The sequence below is a fragment of the Microtus oregoni genome, unplaced genomic scaffold (genome assembly GCF_018167655.1).
Source record: "Microtus oregoni isolate MIOR12 unplaced genomic scaffold, Mior012 000006F_ref0000085, whole genome shotgun sequence".
NCBI lineage: Eukaryota > Metazoa > Chordata > Mammalia > Rodentia > Cricetidae > Microtus > Microtus oregoni.
In genome coordinates, this window is record NW_024543065.1 from 49242783 (window position 1) to 49270048 (window position 27266).

Consider the following 27266-nt stretch of genomic DNA (forward strand, 5'->3'; position numbering starts at 1 on the left):
ACTGTTATTTGTTATTTGTTTGTTTTTGCATCCTGACCACAGTTTCCCCTCCTTCCTCTCCTCCCTGAAGCATGATTAATAAAATCTCAGAGACAGAAACTATGGTTCAACATGAATGTCAGAAAAGCAAAGTACCCAGCCACTGGCTCTTACCTCTATCTCAGTCCCAAACGGCAATCTTGCCCTCAGGAATCTCAGAATAAGACCGAGCCTAAGAGCTGTCTCTCACATTTTATAATCCTCTCTAGTTCTGGGATTAAGAGTATGCAGCACTACTGCCTGGTTTCTATGGCAAGCTATTGTGGCCACTGGGATTAAAGATTTTTGTCATTGCTGCTTTGTCTGTAATGCTGCCCAGTGTGGATCCTTGGGCAAGCTTTACTTATTAAAACATGAATGAAATGCCACTACATTTTCCCTTTCTGTCTAAAACAAAAAAGAGTGCTATAACCAATATAAGAAAATCTATATACAATAAGCACAATGACTACATGCATTATCTACAGGAAATAAATATGTCAACAATATCTAGTCCATTTGCACTTGACAAATTCAGAGAAATACTCCATATCTATATGATTTTGTTGAGTCCAAAGTCTTGTACCTAATTCACTTTCTATCATAACTTGGTTTCTGTGCCAGGTAAACAAGAAGAACTATAATTATATAATCTTCAAATCCCTCAGAGACCCAAGAAGGAAACAATATTATGTGCATAAATAAGAAGTGCATTGTAAGCAACTTTCAAAGTTCTAGAAAAACCAGAGCTATCTTGCTGCCTGGACAGTCACCCAAAGTTTTGTGTAATGTTGGGGCATCCATCTTCAGTCTATAGGCCCATAATATCCGGGAGACTTTTCAGAGAAGCAGGAAATTTGAAGTTCTGTTCTTCCTTGTACTGACAAAGTTCATCCGCTGCTTTCATCCTGCAGAATGTCTGGCATTTTTTTTTTTCTGTGAATCACGAACCCTGAGGGACCGTTTTGTCTTTTGGAAAGTATAGCAGTCACTTTTCTGTAGGTCTTACAAATCCAGTTCATAGATTATACCATTAAGCAATCAAGGCAAGAGCAATTTCTTTGCCCAAATTGCTATCCTAGTCACAAGTTTCTTCAATGCCCATCAAATTCTCTGAAATAATTGTTGCTGCCAAAAGGAGACTTGTCTCATTGTCATAAAAATGAAACAATGCGTTATTAAAACATTTTAAATGCCATATTCTGTATATATCTGAAGTGTTTGAAGATGATATATCTATCTAAAATATATCTTTGTTTGACCTTGAAAACATACCTAATGTGACAATTTTGATTATACTAGGTGATTAACTACTAACCCACATCTCCTTATTATCCTAACCAGTTGGTAATAATAAGTTTCAAGGACTAGAAATTTGTGTTACATTATTAATTGAGTTGTATAGGTATTATACCTTGAACAAGATTAGAAATGTATGTGTTACCTATACCCTGAGATCTCAGAGAAACTTTGGAGCACAGGCTGCAACTACACACAATGGTCCAAGAGCTGAGTGATCAGTTAGTCAGCTCGGTACCCCATTCTATAAACCCTCGGTTGCTGAACACAACCCCAGGACCATTCCCTACCTGCATCAGCTTCATTACGCAGCCAGCAGGCAAGCTTCCTGCAGTAGGTCTCTGTTTCTGTCTCCATCAGTTGCTGGATGAAGACTCTATGGTGACATTTAAGATAGTCATTGATCTGACTACAGAGCAAGACCAGTGAACTCATCCTCTCCATTATTACTTAAGGTCTTACCTCCCCTCAGGTTTCAGAACAGGATACTTACACCAAGCAAAACTGGCTAGAAGGGGTCTGAGGTTGAACAAATCAGCTCAAACATGTTTCCTCCTCATATCTGTTTATTCTTCAATAAAGAGTTCCCATTCCCCTCAAGGTTTTCAGTTTATATACATGGACAGACACAATTAGCAATCATTTAGTCAATAGCAATGATACCAATCATGGATTTCACATTCCAGGAAGACAGATAAATCTGACAAAGTGGGTGCCTGTTAGCTTACTATGTCTCAGAGGAGGCATGACTGAAGCTCCCCTGTAGTTACTGCGAGAATTAATTAAGGATTGGGACTTTAAATCAGTCAAGAATTCTACGAAGAGGAAAAATGAGGGATTTCATTTACTAACTACGTTTCCTAAGTGTAACTAGTTAAGCTAGAAGTTTGTAATTAATAAATGCAGTAAAACGAGAGATGAATACTTGGCAGTGCCATTGCACTTTCTGAGTTCTTCTGCTTCCTTCTGCTGCAGCTCAGGAAACAACTTTATGGTAACTATGGCAACCAACATGAATCATGGGAATAAAGCTATGATGCTTGATTTGCATTGGAATTTTTGCTAGCTGAATTAAAGGGAATTTCTTTGCGCTAGGTCAAGGTGAAAGCTGAAGCTATTTAGAATCCAGAGACTGACTTTTCCAGACCCTGGTTAAGTGGCAAGGTGCCTGTTGGTTGCCATGTGAAAAGGAATTTCTTTTTCTGGAGCTGGCTTAGTGATCCAAGCTTTTCTCCTATATTTCTAGGGGTAAAGGCACAAACAGTTAATTTCTTAGATTAATATCTTGTGTCAAATGAAACTGAGGTAAAAATCAGTACAGAATATTAATAGCTTATAGGGTAGAACAAAGGTCAATAGGTTAATTCTCCTGAGTCAGCTGCTAGAGAATTCAGGGCTGCCCAGGCCTGCTTATCAATAAGGGCAGCCATGCTGTCTTCTAATCAGTGCCTGTCTTTTGAGGTTCTCATGTGGTCTATTTGCAAAACTCCTCTCCTTGTCAGATGTCCTGCAATAAAGGATAATTGTGGGTAACTATTTTTATATAGATTTGACTATGAGAACAAAGGTTTCTTTGATTGGGTGAATACTTTTACTTCAAGGCTCTACAGTGCGAGAAAAGTTCATCCAGCTACCAGTACATAAAAAGTTATGCTCAATGAATGATTAATTACATTGCTGAGGATTTTTTGGAATGAAGCCCTCTATGGAAAGGGAGGTACACTATGATTTAACAAGGGTAATTTCATAAATGACAGTGACAGGTATTCAAAAGTCAGGTATTCCTGAAGCTCTACAAATGGGTTTCCTTACTGGATTCCTTCCATGAGTTAGTCTAGAGATTTTTAAGCTGTACTTTCACTATAAAGTCCTGTGGGCTTATAGCAGAGAGTCGTACATATTCTAGGCAACAGGAAATGGTCTGTATGTCATAAAAGCAAAGATTTAGCACAAAATACCTCAATACCCACTCCTACAGTGATACACTTCTTCCAACAGGGCCACACCTCCTAAGAGTATCACTCCTCTTGGATGCCATTTTATTTCAAACTACCATACTTGGTTAGAGGCACACTATGATATTTTCTATTTTTTGTGGATACTGTGAAGGGGGTTTTAGCCCTGATTTTTCCTTAGTCCATTATCATTTGTGTGAAGGAGGGCTACAGATTTTTTAGTTACTTTTGTAATCATCCACTTCCCTGTAGGTGTATATCAGCTCTAGGGGTGCCCTGGTAGAATCTTGGGCCTTGGTTATGTAAACAATAATATCATCTGCCAATAGGATACTTTGAGTTCTTCTTTTCTGGTTTATCCCCTTGATATCTTTCAATTGTCTTGTTGCTCAATCTAAAACTTCAAGTACTTTCTTAGAAAGATACAGAGAGAGTTGACAGCCTTGTCTTGTTCATGATTTTATTGGAAGTGTTTATAGGTTCTCTTCATTTAATTTGATGTTGGCTATTAGCTTGCTGTATACTGCCTTTATTATATTTAGGTATGTCCCTTATATACATATTCTCTCCAAGACATTTATCATGAAGGATTGTTATATTTGCAAAGGCCTTTCAGCATCAAATGAGATTATCATAGGGAGTTACATACTTTTAGTTTCATTATATGGTGGGTTAAATTGACAGATTTTCGTATGTTGAACCATTTTAGATGCTCTGGAATTAATCCCACTAGATCATATAGGATCATCTTTTGATGTGTATTTGGATTCTGTTTGTGAGTTTTTATTGGTTACTTTTACATATGTGTTTCTGAAGGAAACAGATCTGTAATTCTTTCTTTGTTGAGACTGTGTGGTTTGTTCTTTGATGAATATGAAATGTCTTTTTCCATGTCTTTGGTTTAATTTTATTTAAGTCTATTTTGTTACATATTAGAATAGATATACCAGCTTGTTCCTTAGGTATGTTTTTTTTAATTGGTTAAAAATTTAATTTAATTTTTTTTTATTTTTTATAGTTTTTTTTATTGAGAAAAGGAGAAAAAAAACAAGTTTCCACCTCCTCCCAGCCTCCCATTTCCCTCCCCCTCCTCCCACCCTTCTCCTCCTCCTCTCACCCTTCTCCCCCTCTCCCCACTCCTGTCCCCCTCCCTCTCCAGTCCAACGAGCAGTCAGGGTTCCCTGCCTTGTGGTAAGTCCTAGGTCCTCCCCCCTCCGTCTATATCTAGGAAGGTGAACATCCAAACTGGCTAGGCTCCCACAAAGCCAGCACATTACGTAGGATCAAAACCCCGTGCCATTGTCCTTGGCTTCTCATCAGCCCTCATTGTTCGCCATGTTCAGAGAGTCCAGTTAATTCCATGCTTTTGTGCATGGTGATAGATATGGGTCTATTTTCATTCTTCTACAGGTTGACATCCAGTTGTGCCAGCACCATTTGTTGAAGATGCTTTCTTTCTTCCATTGTATACTTTTAGCTCCTTTATCGAAAATGAGCTGTTCATAGGTTTGTAGGTTAAAATCCGGGTCTTCTATATGATTCCATTGGTCGACTTCTCTGTTTTTATGCCAGTACCACACTGTTTTCAGCACTGTAGCTCTGTAATAGAGTTTGAAGTCAGGGATGGTAATGCCTCCAGAAGATCCTTTATTGTATAGGATTGTTTTGGCTATCCTGGGTGTTTTGTTTTTCCATATAAAGTTTGTTTTTTTACTATAATCTTTTTTTTATTGAGAAAAAAAATTTCCGCCTCCTCCCAGCCTCCCACTCCTCCCCCCTCCCCACACTCCTCTCCCCGTCCCCCCACTCCTCCCCCCTTCCCCAACTCCTCTCCCCTTCCCTCTCCAGTCTGAAGAGCAGTCAGGGTTCCCTGCCCTGTGGAAAGTCCAAAGTCCTCCCCCCTCTGTTCTGGTCTAGGAAGGTGAACATCCAAACTGGCTAGGCTCCCACAAAGCCAGAACATAAGGTAGGATCAAAACCCCGAGCCATTGTCCTTGTCTTCTCAGCAGCCCTCACTGTCTGCCATATTCAGAGAGTCCGGTTTTATCCCCTGCTTTTTCAGTCACAGTCCAGCTGGCCTTGGTGAGCTCCCAATAGATCAGCCCAACTGTCTCCGTCGGTGGGGGCACCCCTCTTGGTCCTGACTTCCTTGCTCATCTTCTCCCTCCTTCTGTTCCTCATTGGGACTTTGGGAGCTCAGTCCAGTGCTCCAGTGTGGGTCTCTGTCTCTATCTCCATCCATCGCCAGATGAAGGTTCTATGGTGATATGCAAAATATTCATCAGTATGGCTATAGGATAGGATCATTTCAGGTTCCGTATCTTCAGCTGCCCCAGGAACTAACTGGGGACCTCACCTTGGGCACCTGGAAGCCCCTCTAGGTCCAAGTCTCTTCTTAACCCTAAGATGGCTCCCTTAATTAAGATATGTGCTTCCCTGCTCCCCTATCCAACCTTCCTTTATCCCAATCATCCCATTGCCCCAAGTTCTCCCCATCCTACCCTCCTCACTTTTCTCTCCCCATCTCCCCTTACCCCCCTCCCACCCCACCCTTAAGATCCCGATATTTTGCCTGGCAATCTTGTCTACTTCCCCTACCCAGGAGGATAGCTATATGTTTTTCTTTGGGTTCACCTTCTTATTTAGCTTCTTTAGGATATCAAATTATAGACTCACTGACCTTTATTTATGGCTAGAAATCAATTATGAGTGAGTACATCCCATGTTCATCTTTTTGGATCTGGGTTACCTCACTCAAGATAGTATTTTCTATTTCCATCCATTTGCATGCAAAATTTGAGAAGTCATTGTTTTTTACCGCTGAGTAGTACTCTAATGTGTATATATTCCATACTTTCTTCATCCATTCTTCCATTGAAGGACATCTAGGTTGTTTCCAGGTTCTGGCTATTACAAATAATGCTGCTATGAACATAGTTGAACAAATGCCCTTGTCATATGATCCGGCATCACTTGGGTATATTCCCAGGAGTGGTATTGCTGGGTCCAGGGGTAGGTTGATCCCGAATTTCCTGAGGAACCGAAACACTGCTATCCAAAGTGGCTAAACAAGTTTGCATTCACACCAGGAATGGATGAGGGTACCCCTTCCTCCACAACCTCTCCAGCAGAGGCTATCATTGGTCTTTTTTATTTTAGCCAATCTGACAGGTGTAAGATGATATCTCAAAGTTGTTTTGATTTGCATTTTCCTCATCACTAAGGAGGTTGAGCATGACCTTAAGTGTCTTTTGGCCATTTGAACTTCTTCTGTTGAGAATTCTCTGTTCAGATCAGTGCCCCATTTTTTAATTGGGTTAATTAGCATTTTAAAGTCTAGTTTCTTGAGTTCTTTATATATTTTGGAGATCAGACCTTTGTCTGTTGCGGGGTTGGTGACGATCTTCTCCCAGTCATTGGGTTGCTTTTTTGTCTTAGTGACAGTGTCCTTTGCTTTACAGGAGATTCTCAGTTTTAGTAGGTCCCATTTATTCAATGTTGCCCTTAATGTCTGTGCTGCTGGGGTTATACCTAGGAAGAGAACGCCTGTGCCCATATGTTGTAGGGTACCTCCCAATTTCTCTTCTATCATATTCAGTGTGCTAGGACTGATATTGTGGTCTTTGATCCATTTGGACTTGAGTTTTGTGCATGGTGATAGATATGGGTCTATTTTTTTTAACTTTTTTTAATTGAGAAAAGAAAAAAAAACAAATTTCCTCCTCCTCCCAGCCTCCCATTTCCCTCCCCCTCCTCCCACCCTTCTCCCCCTCCCCCCACTCCTCTCCCCCTCCCTCTCCAGCCCAAAGAGCAGTCAGATTTCCCTGCCCTGTGGTAAGTCCTAGGTCCTCCCCCCTCCGTGCATTTCTAGGAAGGTGAACATCCAAACTGGCTAGGCTCCCACAAAGCCAGCACATTACGTAGGTTCAAAACCCCGTGCCATTGTCTTTGGGTTCTCATCAGCCCTCATTGTTCGCCATGCTCAGAGAGTCCAGTTTTATCCCATGCTTTTTCAGTCACAGTTCAGCTGGCCTTGGTGAGCTCCCAATAGATCAGCTCCACTTTCTCAGTGGGTGGGTGCTCCCCTCATGGTCCCGACTTCTTTGCTCATGTTCTCCCTCCTTCTGCTCCTCATCGCGACCTTGGGAGCTCAGTCCAGTGCTCCAGTGTGGGTCTCTGTCTCTGTCTCCATCCATCACCAGATGAAGGTTCTATGATGATATGCAAGATATTCGTCAGTATTGCTCTAGGATATGGTCATTTCAGGTTCCCCATCCTCAGCTGCCCAAGGAACTAACTGGGGACCTCGGCTTGGGTATCTGGGAGCCACTCTAGGTTCAAGTCTCTTGCCAACCCTAAGGTGGCTCCCTTAACTAAGAACCGTGCTTCCGTGCTCCCCCATCCAACCTTCCTTCATCCCAATCCTCCCCCTTCCCCAAGCTCCCCCCATTTTTCCCCTCTCCCCCCTCTCTCCCCATCTCCCCTTACCCCCATCCCACTCCACCCCCAAGATCTCAATTTTCTCCCCGGCAATTTTGTCTACTTCCCATAGCCAAGAGGACAACTATATGCTTTTCCTTTGGTTCACCTTCTTACTTAGCTTCTTTGGGATCCCCAAGTGTAGACTCCGTGACCCTTGTTTATGGCTAGAAACCAATTATGAGTGAGTACATCCCATGTTCATCTTTTTGGGTCTGGGTTACCTCACTCAGGATAGTGTTTTCTATTTCTATCCATTTGCATGCAAAATTTGAGAAGTCATTTTTTTTTTTTTAAAATTTATTTATTTATTAAGGATTTCTGCCTCGTCCCCACAACCGCTTCCCATTTCCCTCCCCCTCCCCTGATCAATTCCCCCTCCCTCATCTGCTCGAAGAGCAATCAGGGTTCCCTGACCTGTGGGAAGCCCAAGGACTGCCCACCTCTATCCAGGTCTCGTAAGGTGAGCATCCAAACTGCCTAGGCTCCCACAAAGCCAGTACGTGCAGTAGGATCAGAAACCCACTGCAATTGTTCTTGAATTCTCAGTATTCCTCATTGTCCGCTATGTTCAGCTAGTCCGGATTTATCCCATGTTTTTTCAGACCTAGGCCAGCTGGCCTTGGTGAGATCCCAATAGAACATCCCCATTGTCTTAGTGTGTGGGTGCACCCCTCGTGGTCCTGAGTTCCTTGCTCGTGCTCCGTCTCCTTCTGCTCCTGATTTGGACCTTGAGATTTCTGTCCGGTGCTCCCGTGTGGGTCTCTGTCTCTGTCTCCTTTCATCGCCTGATGAAGGTTAATATTCCTGAGGATGCCTATGTGTTTGTCTTTGGATTCACCTTCTTATTTAGCTTCTCTAGGAACATGAATTATAAGCTCAATGTCCTTTATTTATGGCTAGAAACCAAATATCAGTGAGTACATCCCATGTTCCTCTTTTTGGGTCTGGCTTACCTCACTCAGGATAGTGTTTTCTATTTCCATCCATTTGTATGCAAAATTCAAGAAGTCCTTGTTTTTTACTGCTGAGTAATACTCTAATATGTATATATTCCATACTTTCTTCATCCATTCTTCCGTTGAAGGGCATCTAGGTTGTTTCCAGGTTCTGGCTATTACAAACAATGCTGCCATGAACACACTGAACCTGATAGAAGAGAAAGTGGGAAGTACTCTACAGCACATGGGCACAGGAGACCACTTCCTATGTATAACCCCAGCAGCACAGACACTAAGGGCATCATTGAATAAATGGGACTCCCTGAGGCTGAGAAGCTTCTGTAAAGCAAAGGACACTGTCACTAAGACAAAAAGACAACCCACTGACTGGGAGAAGATCTTCACCAACCCTGCTACTGACAAAGGTTTGATCTCCAAAATATATAAAGAACTCAAGAAACTAGACCGTAAAAGGCTAATCAACCCAATTATAAAGTGGGGCACTGATCTGAACAGAGAATTCTCAACAGAAGAACTTCAAATGGCCAAAAGACACTTAAGGTCATGCTCAACTTCCTTAGCGATCAGGGAAATGCAAATCAAGACCACTTTAAGATACCACCTTACACCTGTCAGAATGGCGAAAATAAAAAACACCAATGATAGCCTTTGCTGGAGAGGTTGTGGAGAAAGGGGTACACTCACCCATTGCTGGTGGGAATGCAAACTTGTGCAACCACTCTGGAAAGCAGTGTTTCGGTTTCTCAGGAAATTCGGGATCAACCTACCCCTGGATCCAGCAATACCACTCTTGGGAATATACCCAAGAGAGGCCCTATCATACAACAAAAGTATATGCTCAACGAGAAGTCATTTTTTTTTAACGCAGCATAGTACTCTAATGTGTATATATTCCACACTTTCTTCATCCATTCTTCCATTGAAGGACATCTAGGTTGTTTCCAGGTTCTGGCTATTACAAATAATACTGCTATGAACATAGTTGAACAAATGCTCTTGTCATGTGATAGGGCATCTCTTGGGTATATTCCCAGGAGTGGTATTGCTGGGTCCAGGGGTAAGTTGATCCCGAATTTCCTGAGAAACCGAAACACCGATTTCCAAAGTGGTTGCACAAGATTGCATTCCCACCAGCAATGGATGAGTGTTCCCCTTCCTCCACAGCCTCTCCAGCAAAGGCTATCATTGGAGTTTTTTATTTTAGCCATTCTGACAGGTGTAAGATGATATCTCAAAGTTGTTTTCATTTGCATTTCCCTGATTGCTAAGGAGGTTGAGCATGACCTTAAGTGTCTTTTGGCCATTTGAACTTCCTCTGCTGAGAATTCTCTCTTCAGTTCAGTGCCCCATTTTTTTATTGGGTTAATTAGCATTTTAAAGTCTAGTTTCTTGAGTTCTCTATATATTTTGGAGATCAGACCTTTGTCTGTTGCGGGGTTGGTGAAGATCTTCTCCCAGTCAGTAGGTTGCCTATTTGTCTTGGTGACAGTGTCCTTTGCTTTACAGAAGCTTCTCAGTTTTAGTAGGTCCCATTTATTCAATGTTGCCCTTAAAGTCTGTGCTGTTGGGGTTACACATAGGAAGCGATCTCCTGTGCCCATCTCCTGTAGGGTACTTCTATACGATTCCATTTGTCAACTTCTCTGTTTTTATACCAATACCAAGCTGTTTTCAATACTGTAGCTCTGTAATAGAGGGATGGATATTATTATTTTCTCCATTTCATTGTAAATGGAGAAAATAATATTTTCCAGGATAAAAACAAATTTAAACAATACGTAGCCACAAATCCAGCCTTACAGAAAGTATTAGAAGGAAAATCACTAACCAAGGAGTCTGACAATGACCACAATAACTCAGACATCTAGAGACCCTTCACCAACACAACTCAAAAAAGGGAGACACACAAACTCTACGACTAAAAAAGTGACCGGAGTTAAAAACTACTGGTCATTAATATCACTTAATGTCAATGGACTCAACTCAACTAAAAAAAGGCACAGGCAAAGAGATTGGATACGAAAACAGGATCCAACATTCTGCTGTTTACAAGAAACACACCTCAACCACAAAGACAGGCACCTACTCAGAGTAAAGGGATGGGAAAAGTCTTATCAAGCAAATGAAACAAGCAGGTGTGGCCATACTAATTTCTAACAAATTTGACTTTAAACTTAAATCATTCAGAAGAGATAGAGAGGGGCATTTTATACTCATAAAAGAAACAGTTCATCAGATGAAGTCTCAATCCTGAACATCTATGCCCCTAATATAAAAGCACCCACGTACATAAAAGAAACATTGCTAAAACTCAAGGCAGACATCAAACCGCACACACTAATAGTAGGAGACTTCAACACTCCTCTCTCACCAATGGACAGGTCAATCAGACAGAAACCAAACAGAGAAAAGAGAATTAATGGAGGTAATGAAGCAAATGGACTTAACAGACATCTATAGAACATTCCACCCAAATAGCAAAGAATATACCTTCTTCTCTGCAGCTCATGGAACCTTCTCGAAAATCGACCACATAGTCAGAAACAAAGCAAACATCCACAGTTACAAAAAAAATATATTAGTAACCACCTGTGTCTTATCAGATCACCATGGATTAAAGTTAGAATTCAACAACAATGCTACCCCCAGAAAGCCTACAAATTCATGGAAACTGAACAGTCAACTACTGAACTTTACCTGGATTAAGGAAGAAATAAAGAAAGAAATTAAAGTCTTCCTGGAATTCAATGAAAATAAAGAAACAACATACTCAAACTTATGGGACACTATGAAAGCAGTCCTAAGAGGAAAGTTCATAGCACTAAGTGCCCACTTAAAGAAAACAGAGAAAGCTCACATTGGAGACTGAACAGCCCACCTGAAAGCTCTAGAACAAAAAGAAGCAGACTCACCTAGGAGAAGTAGAAGACTGGAAATAATCAAACTGAGGGCTGAAATCAACAAAATAGAAACACAGAAAACAATCCAAAGAATCAATGAAACAAAAAGCTGGTTCCTGGAGAAAATCAACAAGATTGATAAACCCCTATCCAAACTAATCAAACGCAGAGAGAGAATACGCAAATTAATAAGATCAGAAATGAAAAGGGGGACATAACCACAGACACAGACGAAATTCAGAGAATCATTAGACCTGACTACAAAAGCCTATATGCCACAAAACTGAAAATGTAAAGGAAATGGACACTTTTTTAGATAAATACCATATACCAAAGTTAAACCAGGATCAGATGAACAATCTAAATAGACCTGTTAGTCTCGAAGAATTAGAAGCTGTTATCAAAAACCTCCCTACCAAAAAAAGCCCAGGACCAGATGGTTTCAATGCGGAATTCTACCAGATCTTCCAAGAAGACCTAATACCTATACTCCTTAATGTATTTCACAATATAGAAACAGAAGAGTCATTGCCAAATTCCTTTAATGAAGCTACACTTACTCTGATACCAAAACCGCACAAAGACTCAACCAAGACAGAGAATTAGAGGCCAATCTCACTCCTCAACATCGACGCAAAAATCCTCAACAAAATACTGGCAAACCGAATCCAAGAACACATTAAAAAAATTATCCATTATGATCAAGTGTGCTTCATCCCAGAGATGCAGGGCTGGTTCAAAATATGAAAATCTATCAATGTAATCCATCATATAAATAAACTGAAAGAAAAAAACCATATGATCATTTCATTAGACGCTGAAAAAGCATTTGACAAAATTCAATATCCATTTATGATAAAATCTTGGAGAGATTAGGGATACAAGGGTCATACCTAAATATAATAAAAGCTATATACAGCAAGCTGACAGCTAACATCAAATTAAATGGAGAGAAACTTAAAGCCATCCCGCTTAACTCAGGAACAGGGCAAGGCTGTCCACTCTCACCATACCTCTTCAATATAGTGCTTGAAGTTCTAGCAATAGCAATAAGACAACATAATGGGATCAAGGGGATTCGAATTGGAAAGGAAGAAATGAAACTTTCGTTATTTGCAGATGATATGATAGTGTACATAAGCGACCCCCAAAACTCCACCAAAGAACTTTTACAGCTGATAAACAGCTTTAGTAATGTGGCAGGATAAAAGATCAACTCCAAAAAATCAGTCGCCCTCTTATACACAAAGGATATGGAAGCAGAGAGGGAAATCAGACAAGCTTCACCATTCTCGATAGCCACAAACAGCATACAATATCGTGGGGTAAATCTAATCAAGGAAGTGAAAGATCTATTTGACAAGAACTTTAAGGCATTGAAGATAGACATTGAAGAGGATACAGAAAATGGATGGACCTCCCGTGCTCTTGGATTGGGAGGATCAACATAGTAAAAATGGCAATTCTACCAAAGGCAATTTATAGATTCAATGCAATCCCCATCAAGGTACCATCAAAATTCTTCACAGATCTGGAGAGGACAATAATCAACTTTATATGAAAAAACAAAAAACCCAGGATAGCCAAAACAATCCTATACAATAAAGGATCTTCTGGAGGCATTACCATCCCTGACTTCAAACTCTATTACAGAGCTACAGTAATAAAAACTGTGTGGTACTGGCATAAAACAGAGAAGTCGACCAATGGAATCATATAGAAGACCCAGATTCAAACAAACACACCTATGAACAACTCATTTTTGATAAAGGAGCTAAAAGTATACAATGGAAGAAAGAAAGCATCTTCAACAAATGGTGCTGGCACAACTGGATGTCAACCTGTAGAAGAATGAAAATAGACCCATATCTATCACCATGCACAAACTCAGGTCCAAATGGATTAAAGACCTCACTATCAGTCAGAACACATTGAACCTGATAGAAGAGAAATTGGGAAGTACCCTACAACATATGGGCACAGGAGATCGCTTCCTAGGTATAACCCTAGCAGCACAGACTTTAAGGGCAACATTGAATAAATGGGACCTACAAAAACTGAGAAGCTCCTGTAAAGCAAAGGACACTGTCACTAAGACAAAAAGGTAACCTTCTGACTGGGAGAAGATCTTCACCAACCCCGCAACAGACAAGGTCTGATCTCCAAAATATATAGAGAACTCAAGAAACTAGACTTTAAAATGCTAATTAACCCAATTAAAAAATGGGGCACTGAACTGAACAGAGAATTCTCAACAGAAGAAGTTCAAATGGCCAAATGACACTTAAGGTCATGCTCAACTTCCTTAGCAATCAGGGAAATGCAAATCAAAACAACTTTGAGATATCATCTTACACCTGTCAGAATGGCTAAAGTCAAAAACACCAATGATAGCCAGTGCTGGAGAGGCTGTGGAGGAAGGGGTACCCTCATCCATTGCTGGTGGGAATGCAATCTTGTGCAACCACTTTAAAATCAGCGTTTCGGTTTCTCAGGAAATTCGGGATCAACCTACCCCTGGACCCAAGAATACCACTCTTGGGATTATACCCAAGTGATGCCCGATCATATGACAAGGGCATTTGTTCAACTATGTTCATAGCAGCATTATTTGTAATAGCCAGAACCTGGAAACAACCTAGATGCCCTTCAATGGAAGAATGGATGAAGAAAGTATGGAATATATACACATTAGAGTACTATGCTGTGGTAAAAAACAATGACTTCTCAAATTTTGCATGTAAATGGATGGAAATAGAAAACACTATCCTGAGTGAGGTATCCCAGACCCAAAAAGATGAACATGGGATGTACTCACTCATAATTGGTTTCTAGCCATAAATAAGAGTCACGGAGACTACAATTGGTGAACCGAAAGAAACTAAATAAGAAGGTGAACCCAAGGAAAAACATATCGTTATCCTCTTGGCTCTGGGAAGTAGACAAAATTGCCGGGGAGAAAATTGGGATTTTGGGGGTGGGGTGGGAATGGGGTAAGGGGAGATGGGGAGAGAAAAGTGAGAAGGGAAGGAGGGGGGGGAACTTGGGGAAACAGAAGGATTGGGATAAAGGAAGGTTGGACAGGGGAGCACAGAAGCACAATTCTTAGTTAAGGGAGACACTTAGGGTTCGCAAAAGACTTGACCCTAGAGTGGCTCCCAGGAGCCCATGGTGATGTCCTCAGTTCGTCCCTTGGGTAGCTGAGGATAGGGACCCTGAAATGACCCTATCCTATAGCAATACTGATGAATATCTTGCATACCACATTGAACCTTCATCTGGTGATGGATGGAGAATGAGACAGAGACCCACACTGGAGCACTGTTCTGAGCTCCAAGGGACCCAAGGAGAAGCGGAAGGAGGGAGAAGATGAGCAAGGAAGTCGGGACCACAAAGGGTGCACCCACCCACTGAGACAATGGGGCTGATCTAGTGGGAGCTCACCAAGGCCAGCTGGACTGTGACTGAAAAAGCATGGGATAAAACTGGACTCTCTGATCATGGCAAACAATGAGGGCTGATGAGAAGCCAAGGACAATGGCTCGGGGTTTTGACCCTACTTCATGTTCTGGCTTTGTGGGAGCCTAGCCAGTTTGGATGTTCACCTTCCTAGACATATACAGAGGGGGGCGGACCTTGGACTTACCACAGAGCCGGGAACCCTGACTGCTCTATGGACTGGAGGGGGGTGGTGTATTTGCGGGAGGGGGAAAAGGGTGGGAGGATGGGGAGCGAAATGGGAGGCTGGGTGGAGGCAGATACTTTTTTTTCCTTTTCTCAATAAAAAAAAATTAAAAAAAATATAAGAAAAAAAGAAAGATGGACACATTTCTTTCCCCTTATCTAAGCTGAGTGATTGTCAAATAAACTCAAATTGATGGTTTTTCTCTGTTCCCTTCCAGCCTTCCTTTTAACATGCTGGCACCTGCCCACAGCCATCAAAGTCAGAACTGAATCTGTCCCACCCCAAATGGTTGAAGGAGAAAATGTCCTTCTTCTTGTCAATGTTTTACCAAAGAGTTCTAATGCTTTAGTCTGGTCCAAAAGTGTGGAAAATATGGACCATGGAATTGGAACGTATTTCCTGGACAAAAATTTAAGTGTACCCAGGCCCTTTCACAGTGGTAGAGAGACAGTATACAGCAATGGATCCCTGCTGCTGAGAAACGTCACCAAGAAGGATGCAGGATTCTATACCCTACTAATCTTAAATAGACATGTATTTATTGTGTCAACAGCCACCATGTACCTTCACGTGCACAGTAAGTGATTTTGTGAATTCTGGGTTCTGGGTGGATTTTATTTCACAGGACACTCACAGTAGAGTGGCCTGTGCCTCCCTCCCCTGTGCACTGTAACCATATTTTGTGCTTTGAGTATTCAGTGTAGGATATGCACAGTGTAGAGTAATGACAATAGATTACAGTCCTTCATTTGTCTTCTCTTTACAGGCAGGTGGACAGATGGTGGGTAACTCAGTCTAGGATAACAATAATAGGCTATGTCTAGACTCCCGGGGTTCTCAAAAGAGTGTGTCCTTGAGAAAGACCCCAAAGGAATCAACATTGGGTGCTTACCTCCACCAAGGACAGGGAGTAACTCACGTACCTAGGTTGAGCAGTGGACACGGGGCCTCATCTTAGTCAGATTCAAAAGTTCAAATTTGGTTGGATCTCTCTCTTCCCTTCTAGCCATCTTTTGGACTTGTGGCTGCCATGTCACCTCTGCCCAACCCACTATTGAATCAGTGCCACCTTGCATTACTGAAGGGGGAAGTGTTCTTCTACTCGTTCACAATCCACCAGAGAATATTAAAGCCCTTGCCTGGTTCAAATGGATGACTGCGTCCAAGAAACTTGAGGTTGCCCGATATATACCAGGCAGGAAAGCAACTGTGTGGGGGCCTGCATACAGTGGCAGAGAGACGTTGCACAGTGATGGATCCCTGCTGCTTCATGGTGTCACTCAGAAAGACCCTGGACTGTACACTCTAGCTATTCTGAGAACAGATTTGAGAAGTGAAGAAGCACAGATACAACTCCAGGTCCACAGTAAGTGATTCTCTGTGATTGTTGAGTACCTGGTAGGCCTTAGACATACAGGACTGCCATGGCTGGCCTAGCTGCCCTTCTCCTCTATATTGTGTTCCCAGGGGGAGATTTGTGCACTTAATGTAGGTCACACCGGTAGAGACAAATGGCCACAGCTCACCTTCCATCTTCTGAGTCCATCTGCATCAAGGAAGACATTGATGGAAAACAACTCTGTCTAGGATGTCAGAGTCAGACCAGTCTCTTGTGAATGTAGATCAGGGAACCCTGAATTCTGTCATCTTTCCAAGATTGGACTAAAGTGACACCGGGGAGCATTTTCTAGTGCTCTACACTTACATCCTTTCAAGGCTGATAGGGAAAATGGTTTTGGATCATCCATGTCAAGCTAGGGTATTTATTAGCTCCAAATGGAGAGTGTCACGAATAAAATCCAGGTACAGAGACCATGGCAGAGTGCTTCCATTTGGCTTGCTCTTCATGCTTGCTCCAACAACTCTCTTATATCACCCAAGATTCCTTGCCCAATGCTTGAACTGCCTGTATTGGTCTGAATTCTTTTGCATCAATTCCAAATTTAAAAATATGTCCTGTAGCTTAGCCCACCAGCCAATCTGGTGGTGGAGTTTTCAACTGAGACTTTTTCTTGCCAAATGACTGTAGCTGTGTCAAGTTGACATAAAACCATTCAGCCTATTACTCAAGCATTTTATTTTATTTATTTAATTATTTTTATTGAGAAAAGGAAAAGGAAGATCACTTCCCCAACCTGAAGAAAGATGTACCCATGAAGGTTCAAGAAGCATACAGAACACCAAATAGGCTGGATCAAAAAAAAAAAAAACAAAAAAACAAAAAACAAAACATCCCCTCACCATATAATAAACGAAACACAAAGCATACAGAATAAAGAAAGAATATTAAGAGCTGCAAAGGAAAAAGGCCAAGTTACTTATAAAGGTAAACCTATCAGACTTACACCTGACTTCTCTATGGAAACCATGAAAGCCAGAATGTCCTGGATAGATGTACTGCAAAAACTAAGAGACCATGGATGCAAGCCCAGACTACTGTACCCAGCCAAGCTTTCGTTCACTATAAATGGAGAAAACAAAATTTTCCAGGATAAAAACAAATTTAAACAATACGTAGCCTCAAATCCTGCCTTACAGAAAATAATAGAAGGAAAATCACTAACCAAGGAGTCCAAAAATGACAACAATAACTCAGACATCTAGAGACCCTTCACCAACACAACTCAAAGAAGGGAAACAAACAAACCCTGCGACTAAAAAAGTGACCGGAGTTAACAACCACTGGTCATTAATATCACTTAATGTCAATGGGCTCAACTCAACTATAAAAAGGCACTGGCTAAGAGATTGGATAAGAAAACAGGATCCAACATTCTGCTGTTTACAAGAAACACACCTCAACCACAAAGACAGGCACCTACTCAGAGTAAAGGGATGGGAAAAGGCTTATCAAGCAAATGGACCTAAGAAACAAGCAGGTGTGGCCATACTAATTTCTAACAAAGTTGACTTCAAACTTAAATCAATCAGAAGCGATGGAGAGGGACATTTTATACTCATAACAGGAACAATTCATCAGGATGAATTCTCAATCCTGAATATCTACTCCCCTAATATAAAAGCACCCACGTACGTAAAAGAAACATTACTAAAACTCAAGGCAGCCATCAAACCGCACACACTAATAGTAGGAGACTTCAACACTCCCTACTCAAGCATTTTAAAGAAATGAACCTGCCTTGATGATCAGACTGCTCCCCAGGTTCCACATAGCCCCAAACTTAATGGATACTTGACAGAGCAAGCACATCTAGTATTGAAGTCATGGATTGAGTGTTGCTTCAAAGTAAAAAAAAAAGAAAAATCCTACAACGTGAAATTCCAGGCATGTTGAGTTCAGAGGAGTCATCATCTTGTACCCAAGTGTTCATGTGTGTGTGCAGTGTCTGAGGGCAGTGAGGGAGCAGCCATATACACACCCCAGGAGCAGTTCCATGCATAGGACACGACGGTATCAGGGGCACTGTTGGAAAGGAGGAGGTCATGTATCTACTCTCTATTAAGTTGGATAGGTACACCCACCCACCCACCCACCCACCCACCCACACACACACCTGCAACTCTAGGTTGAGTGATGAATCCATCTGATCAGAATGGAGTTTAACATCTTTTCACCAAGAACAATGATCCTCATGTGATGGCCTTTTTTTTTCCCTCCAAGCTTCTCATTCTCAGTTCTGCAACCCTTTCACTTCTTCCCAACTCAGGATCCAACCAGTGCCTCGCTATGCAGCTGAAGGGGAAGGCGTAGTTCTCCAAGTTCATAATCTTTCAGAAAATCTGAAAGCCTTTTCCTGGCATAAATCAAAGTATAGGAACCCGTTACGTAAAGCTGTAGAATATAGGAGAGCCACGAATTCCATCATCTGGGGGCCTGAAGCCAGAAGAAGAGATATAGTGTACAATAATGGATCCCTGATGCTCCTGGATCTCACTGAGAAAGATGCAGGAATCTACACACTAGCAGTTTTAAAAAAGATTCCAAAATTGAAAAAGCATACGTGGAATTTTATGTAAAGAGTAAGTGACTCTCTATGGTCTCCAACTGCTTGAAGTGTCTGATCCCACTTCATACACTAACCTGTCAGGACTGGTCTGTTTTTGCACTCTTCTCCACTGCATTGTGTCCCCGCACTGGGGTTAGGGTCTCTACTGCAGGACACACATGGGGTAGACAAACTGTAATAGATCAGAACCCCACAATTGTCTTTTCTTACAGAAAGGAGGAACTTTCATACAGAAAGGTGTCAACTCAGCCCCAGGATATCAGTTTCAGTCCAGACACCTGGAGCTCTCACCATGCACATGTCCCCAGAAAGATTCTGTTGGAGTCAGGCAGTCCCTGAATAGTTAAATCTTAGTGTCCCCACACCGAGAACCAGAAAGCCCCAACTCCACAACTTTGCCCCAGGCTGGACTCAAGGTGATGCTGGGGAGATTTTTGCAGCTGTTTGTCTAGATTTTCATCAGAGTCACAGGGAACAAGGCTTTACTGACTGTCCAAGTCATGGGACCTACGATCCTAAAGTGTAACACCAGCTGTTTACTGCCATGACAGCTGCAGTTTGGTCGGTCACCTGTGTGTCTCCTTTTCATATGACTCAGTGGACAGGTGTCTGGGCCATTAGCCTAATGTTCTGAAGGGTTTATGAGACCTCACTGGAAGTTCAAGGCACCAATGGAAGAAATCAAAGAGGTAGTTACTCCCGATTTCTCCTTCACCTCAGGAATCCAGACTAGGGAATTGTTTTTCAGCTAAATAGTAACAGATGCTGTTGATGTCACCAGCTTCCCCATCCAAGCTCAGACCATTGCGCATAACTAAGCTTAACTCATGGACATGGCAAAGATCATGCATTGTGTGTCCTATCCCAGTGAAACGGAGACACAGGAAACAGTGCCTGAATCAGGGTCCTACAGTCCCTGGGTGGCAGATCCAATCCTCAAGCTATGTGTCTAACCACAGCTCCAAATTCTTCCCCCTGGAAAATTTATAAAGTCTGAATTAAAGAGAGCCTGGTTGGACTCTCTGGATGACTGCCATTTGATATTCTCTGTTGCTTCACAGAGTCTGTGACACAGCACTTTGTGCATATCAGTGACAGCACAGTCACAGGAGGTACATCTGTGATCTTCACTTGCATTTCACCCGACACTGATGTCTCCATCCGTTCGATCTTCAATAACAAGAGTATGCCTCACCTAGGAAGGATGACTCTGTCCCCAACAAAGTGTGGACTCAGAATAGATCCTGTCAGGAGAGAGGATGCTGGAGAATACAAGTGTGAAGTCTCCAACCAAGTCAGTATGAAGACCAGTCTCCCAGTCTCTTGGCCGAGATGAGTGAGTGACCTCTCCTCCCATTCCAGGGTAGAATGCTGACATTTATTTAATCAATGTGTACAAATGTAGAAAAATTATGTGGTGAAAATGATTAGGTACTGCTCAGGTTTAGCCAGCATGGTGTCTCACGCCTATAGTCCTGGGATACATGTGTGTACAAGGGAAGGCCAGGAATTCTAGTGATGTTGTCTTATATAGAAATAAAGATATCAACATGGTAAACAAAAATCTAACACTTCAAAAGCTAAGATTATGTTTCAAATATATAACAATCTCTCAGAATTCATGTAAACTAATTTCAGGAGCTCTAAAGCTTTTGGATGCTCTAAGTCTGCTCTGAATGTGATGTTTTCTTTGAGAAAAACATCCTCTCACATGATCAAGCACATTCCTCATTTCACTAGTCCACCTAAACCCAATGTGCCTGCACACCAGCCAGCTATGTGAAGTGAGGAAGAGTGGCAGGAGAAGGGTCTGTCTATTTTCACTGTGGTCATCGCTGGTTTCTAAACAGCTTTGATCCATTTTGTTTGATACACAGAAGTAACATCCTTCACATAAGGGCAGATCACACTGTTTTCATCCTGAAAGTGGCCTTCACAGTGGGATTTTGAACATAAGTGTTTTTCTGTTAATATGTATTTCTTTCCTTTTTCTTTTCCTCTCATATATTACATATTGACCACAGTTACCTCCTCCACCCACTCCTTTTTAAATTCCACTTTCCCTATACCCCAGATCCACTCCTCTTCTCTTTCCCTTCAAAAATGATAGGGATATCTACAGAACATGGCATATCAAGTTATGTTAGACTTGCCACCATCCCTCGTATCAGAGCTTAGAGAGGCAACCCAGTAGGAAGAAAAGGGTCCAAAGGCCGGCAAAATGTCAGAGATGTCCCCTGTTTCCACCTTTAGGAGTTCCCGAAGAATCTGCATCACCATAACTTATACTCTAAGGCCCTAGCTCAAACCCATACCGGGTCTGTGATTATCACTTCGGTCTCTGTGATCCTCTATAAGCCCTGCTCAGTTGTTTCTGTGGTCCATGTGTTCATGGCATCCTTGACCTCTCTGGTTCCTACGATCCATCCTTCCACTATTCTTTGAGGTTCCCCAGGTTCTGCCAAATGTTTGTCTGAATATCTCTGCATCTGTTTCATATTTGTCTGGATGATGGTTCTCTGATAACCATTAGGCTGGACACTGATCTACTAGTAGAACAAAAGTTCATTAGTAAGCATTTCATTGAAATATTTTTCTAGTCATGTTTGTTTCTCTCCTCAATTTCTGGGCTGTCCAGCTTCTGTCTGGTTTCTAGCCATCCAGTCAAGGTCAGGTCTGGTCTCCCTCTTATGGCATGGACTTTAATTTTGATCAGTTATTAGTTGGCCAATTCAACAAGTTCTTTTCAAATGTCCTGTATATATTTCAGGAAGGACCGATTGTAGGTCAATGTTTTGTGGCTGTATTGGTGTCCCAGTCCCTTTGTTAGAGTATTCTGTGGTTACAGTAGATGACTGGTTCTCGTTACCTATGCCTCAGTACCCAGAGTCTTTATAGGGTTACTCTTGTATCTTCCAGTGGGATTCCACCAGCTCCTATCCCAACGTGCCCACCTATAACCACAAATCTTTTATATTTCTTCTTCTGTGGGAGGACAACTGTCCTAAATTGAGTCTTCCTCGTCACTTAGCTTCTCTATGCATGTGACCAAACAGGGAATCTATTGGTTTTTGTGCAATATTAGTTTACAGTAGTAGAACTCAGATGGGTGTGTTTGTTCACCAGTTCCAGAAACTACTGTATAATCTTTAGGATTAAAAAATATGCTCATGTTATCTGCTGATCTATTATACACACAATTATTTGTCCAAATTTCATTTATTTGTGCTGTGTAATTGTTTTGTCTAGGACATCTAAGAGAATACTGAAGAAAAGTGGCCGCCATGGCATCCTTTTGTTGATTCTCTTTTTAGAATGAAAGTTATCTGTGTCCCCAGTGAGTACCGAGCTGGCAGTGGTTTTTCACATGTGCCTCCAATGCACTGGCCTCTCCTATACCCTTCATTTATCTGCTTTCATCATTAAAAATTTTCACTTTTGTAAAACTTCTTTATTGATTCAGTCTTAAGAGTTATTCATGTCATCTGTATTGTGTTTCATCATGTATCCATCTCTGTAGGTTATGGGCTTCCGGGTATTTGTCTGTTTCATGTAAGTCACTATTACCCCTATCACTGTTGAGTAGTCATGAAAATTTTAGTAATCTGAAAAATTGACAGCAAATTCTCAAATTTTATTACCAGTGTTAATAGTGTTACTACTTTAAATAAACCTTTATCCAATTAATGTTTGAAATGCCATTAATTACTTTGAAGAATGAACATTTTTTCCTTTAAAAAAAGAAAATATATTATTATTATTTTTTATATTTTTTTATATTTACTTAGAAATAAAATTTCCACCTTGTTCCCTCTTCTTATTTCCCCCCTCTCCCATCCCCATCCCCCCTCCCCTTCCTCCCCTTCCCCAGTCCAAAGAGCAGTCAGGGTTCCTTGCCCTGTGGAAGTCCAAGGTTCTCCCCTCTCCATCCAGGTCTAGAAAGGTGAGCATTCAAACAACTAGGCTCCCACAAAGCCAGTTCATGCAGTAGAATCAAAACAAGTGCCATTGTCCTTGGCTTCTCAGTCAGCCCTCCTTGTCTGCTATGTTCAGAGAGTCCGATTTGATCATATGCTCTATCAGTCCCAGTCCAGCTTGCTGTGGTGAGCTCCTATTGGATAAGCTCCACCGTCTCAGTTTGTGGGTGCACCCCTTGCGGTCCTGACTTACTTGCTCATGTTCTCCCTCCTTCTGCTGCTCATTTGGGCCTTGGGAGCTCAGTCCAGTGCTCCAATGTGGGTCTCTGTCTCTAGCTTCATCCGTCGCCAGATGAAGGTTCTATGGTGATATGCATGATATTCATTAGTATGGCTTAAGGATAGGGCCATTTCAGGATCCCTTTCCTCAGCTATCCAAGAATCTAGCTTGAGTTCGAGACCAGCCTGGTCTACAGAGCTAGTTCCAGGACAGGCTCCAAAGCCACAGAGAAACCCTGTCTCGAAAAACCAAAAAAAAAAAAAGAATCTAGCTTGGGATATGTCCATGGAAACCTGGGTACACCCCTAGAGTCCAGTCTCTTGCCAACCCTAAAATTGCTCCCTTAATTAAGATATATACTTCTCTGCTCCCATATCCACCCTTCTCCATCCCAACTGTCCCATTTCCCCAAGCTCTCTCGATCTCCCCTTCTCACTTTTTTATCCCCATTTCCTCACCCCCACCCCACCTCGAAGTTTCCATTTTTTTTTGAGAAACTAGCATTTTTTTTTTGAGAAAAGGAAAAAAAAGTATCCGCCTCCTCACAGACTCCCATTTCCCTCCCCCTCCTCCCACCCTTCTCCCCCTCCCCCAAACTCCTCTCCCCCTCCCTCACCAGTCCAAAGGGCAGTCAGGGTTCACTGCCCTGTGGAAAGTCTAAGGACCTCCTCCCCTCCGTCCATGTCTAGGAAGGTGAACATCCAAACTGGCTAGGCTCCCACAAAGCCAGAACATGAAGTAGGGTCAAAACCCCCTGCCATTGTCCTTGGCTTCTCATCAGTCCTCATTGTTCACCATGTTCAGAGAGTCCGGTTTTATCCCATACTTTTTCAGTCACAGTCCAGCTGGACTTGGTGAGCTCCCAATAGATCAGCCCCATTGTCTCAGTGGGTGGGTGCACCCTCGTGGTCCTGACTTCGTTGCTCATCTTCTCCCTCCTTCTGCTCCTCATTGGGACTTTGGGAGCTCAGACCAGTGCTCCAGTGTGGATCTCTGTCTCTACCTCCATCCATCACCAGATGAAGGTTTTATGTTGATATGCAAGATATTCGTCAGTATTGCTATAGGATAGGGTCATTTCAGGTTCCCTATCCTCAGCTGCCCAAGGGACTAACTGGGGACATCACCTTGGGCTCCTGGGAGCCACTCTAGGGTCAAGTCTCTTGCTAACCCTAAGGTGGATCCCTTAACTAAGAAATGTGCTTCCATGCTCCCCTGTCCAACCTTCCTTTATCCCAATCATCCTGTTTCCCCAAGTTCCCCCCTCCTTCCCTTATCACTTTTCTCTCCCCACCTCCCCTTACCCCCATCCCACCCCACCCACAAGATCCCAATTTTCTCCCCGTCAATTTTGTCTACTTCCCATAGGCAAGAGGATAACGATATGTTTTTTTTTGGGGTTCACCTTCTTATTTAGCTTCCTTAGGTTCAGCAATTGTAGACTCCATGACCCTTATTTTTGGCTAGAAACCAATTATGAGTGGGTATATCCCATGTTCATCTTTTTGGGTCTGGGATACCTCACTCAGGATAGTGTTTTCTGTTTCCATCCATTTGCATGCAAAATTTAAGAAGTCATTGTTTTTTACCGCAGCGTAGTACTCTAATGTGTATATATTCCATACTTTCTTCATCCATTCTTCCATTGATGGGCATCTAGGTTGTTTCCAGGTTCTGGCTATTACAAATAATGCTGCTATGAACATAGTTGAACAAATGCTTTTTTAGTATGATAGAGCATCTCTTGGGTATATTTCCAAGAGTGGTATTGCTGGATCCTGGGGTAGGTTGATTCCGAATTTCCTAAGAAACCGCTACACTGCTTTCCAAAGTGGTTGCACAAGTTTACATTCCCACCCGCAATTGATGAGTGTTCCCCTTACTCCATATCCTCTCCAGCAGAGGCTATCATTGGTGTTTTTTATTTTAGCCATTCTGAGAGGTGTAAGATGGTATCTCAAAGTTGTTTTGATTTGCATTGAAAATATATTATTTTATATTCGGTTTTATTGAGTTTTACATTTTTCTCTGCTCCTCTCCCCACTTCTACCCTCCCTGATTCAACCCTACCCAAGGTCCCCATGCTTCCAATTTATGCAGGAGATCTTGTCTTCTCATGTAGATTAGATCTATAAGTCTCTCTTAGTGTCCTCATTGTTGTCTAAGTTCTCTGGGATTGTGGTTAGTAGGCTGGCTTTCTTTGCTTTATTTTTAAACCACCTATGAGTGAGTACATGTGATAATTGTCTTTCTGTGTCTGGGTTACCTCACTCAAATAATGTTTTCTAGTTCCACCCATTTTCCTACAAAATTCAAGATGTCATTATTTTTTTCTTCTGTGTAGTACTCCACTCTGGATATGTACGACATCTTCCTTATCATTTCTTCAGTCTAGGGGCATTTAGGTTGTTTCCAGGTTCTGGATATGGCAAACAATGCTGCTATGAACATAGTTGAGCACATGTCCTTGTGGCATGATTGAGCATCATTTGTATATACACTGAAAAGTGGTATTAATTGGGTCATGAGGAAGGTTGTTTCCTAATTTTTTGTGAAATCACCACACTGACATCTGAAGGTGTTGCATCAGTTTGCATTCCCACCAGCAATGCAGAATTGTTTCCTTTCCCCCACAACCTCTCCATCATAAGTTGTCATCAGTGTTTTTGATCTTGGCCATTCTTCCAGGTGTAAGATGGAATCTCAGAGTTGTTTTTATTTGCATTTCTCTGATGACCAAGGATGTTCAACATTTCATCAAGTGTCTTTAAGCCATTTTAGATTTCTCTGTTTAGGTCTGTACTCAATTTTTTATTGAATTATTTGTTCTTTTGACGACCAGTTTCTAGAGTTCTTTGTATATTTTGGAGATTAGACCTCTGTCGATGTGGGGTTAGTGAAGATCTTTTCCCATTCTCTAGGCTGTCGTTTTGTCTTGTTGACTGTGTCCTTTGCTTTAAGAAGCTTTCAGTTTCAGGAGGTCCCATTTATTAATTGTTTCTCTCAGTGTCTGTGCTGCTGGGGTTATACTTAGGAAGTGATCTCTGTAGAATGAACAGCAGACTGTGATCCTGCCTACTGGCTCTTGGCCACTGGCTAGCTTTACCCAAAATAATTACACGGAAACTGTATTCTTTTAAACACTGCCTGGCCCATTAATTTCAGCCTCTTATTGGCTATTTCTCACATCTTGATTAACCCATTTCTATTAATGAGTGTAGCACCACGAGGTGGTGGCTTACCAGGAAGGATCTTAACCTGCATCCATCTTGGAGATGAGATCTATAGCATCTGCCTCACTTCCCTTCTTCCCAGCATTCTGTTCTGTCTACTCCACCTATCTAAGCTGCTGTCCTATCAAAGGCCAAGCAGTTTTTTTATTAACTAACCATTGAAAGCAACAGATAGACAGATGACCCACCTACATCATTTCCCCTTTTTCTGTTTAAAAGAGAAAAGCTTTCACTTTAACATAGTAAGATTACACATAGCAAAACAGTTATAAAGCAAGATTTACAGTCACATTATTTATATCTATTTTATCTTTTATCATAACTAAGGAAAACTATAACTAACCATTCTTCAACTCCATCAAAAACTCCAGAAGGATATAATATTACCTAAGCAAACAAGAAATAAGCAACTTCCAAACTCTAGAAATGACAGAGGCAACTCGGTGCCTGGACAGTTACCCAAAGTTCCTCTGTACCTTTGGGGCATTCATCTTCAGCCTTCGGGCCCATAGTATCCAGCAGATTTTTCCATGAAGCAGGACATTTCAAAGACAGTTCAGTCACTTTCTG

The 27266-nt window shown here is 41.8% G+C and overlaps 1 protein-coding gene across 1 annotated transcript; it reads left to right on the forward strand.

The window, feature by feature from the left end:
• Nucleotides 1–15670: 15670 nt before the first annotated feature.
• On the forward strand, nt 15671–20602 carry LOC121449917 (carcinoembryonic antigen-related cell adhesion molecule 5-like). Its single transcript, XM_041654578.1, has 4 exons — nt 15671–15875; nt 16305–16664; nt 18921–19085; nt 20328–20602. The coding sequence occupies exons 1-4, from the start codon at nt 15671–15673 to the stop codon at nt 20600–20602; spliced, it is 1005 nt and encodes a 334-aa protein (XP_041510512.1).
• The last annotated feature ends 6664 nt before the right edge of the window (nt 20603–27266 follow it).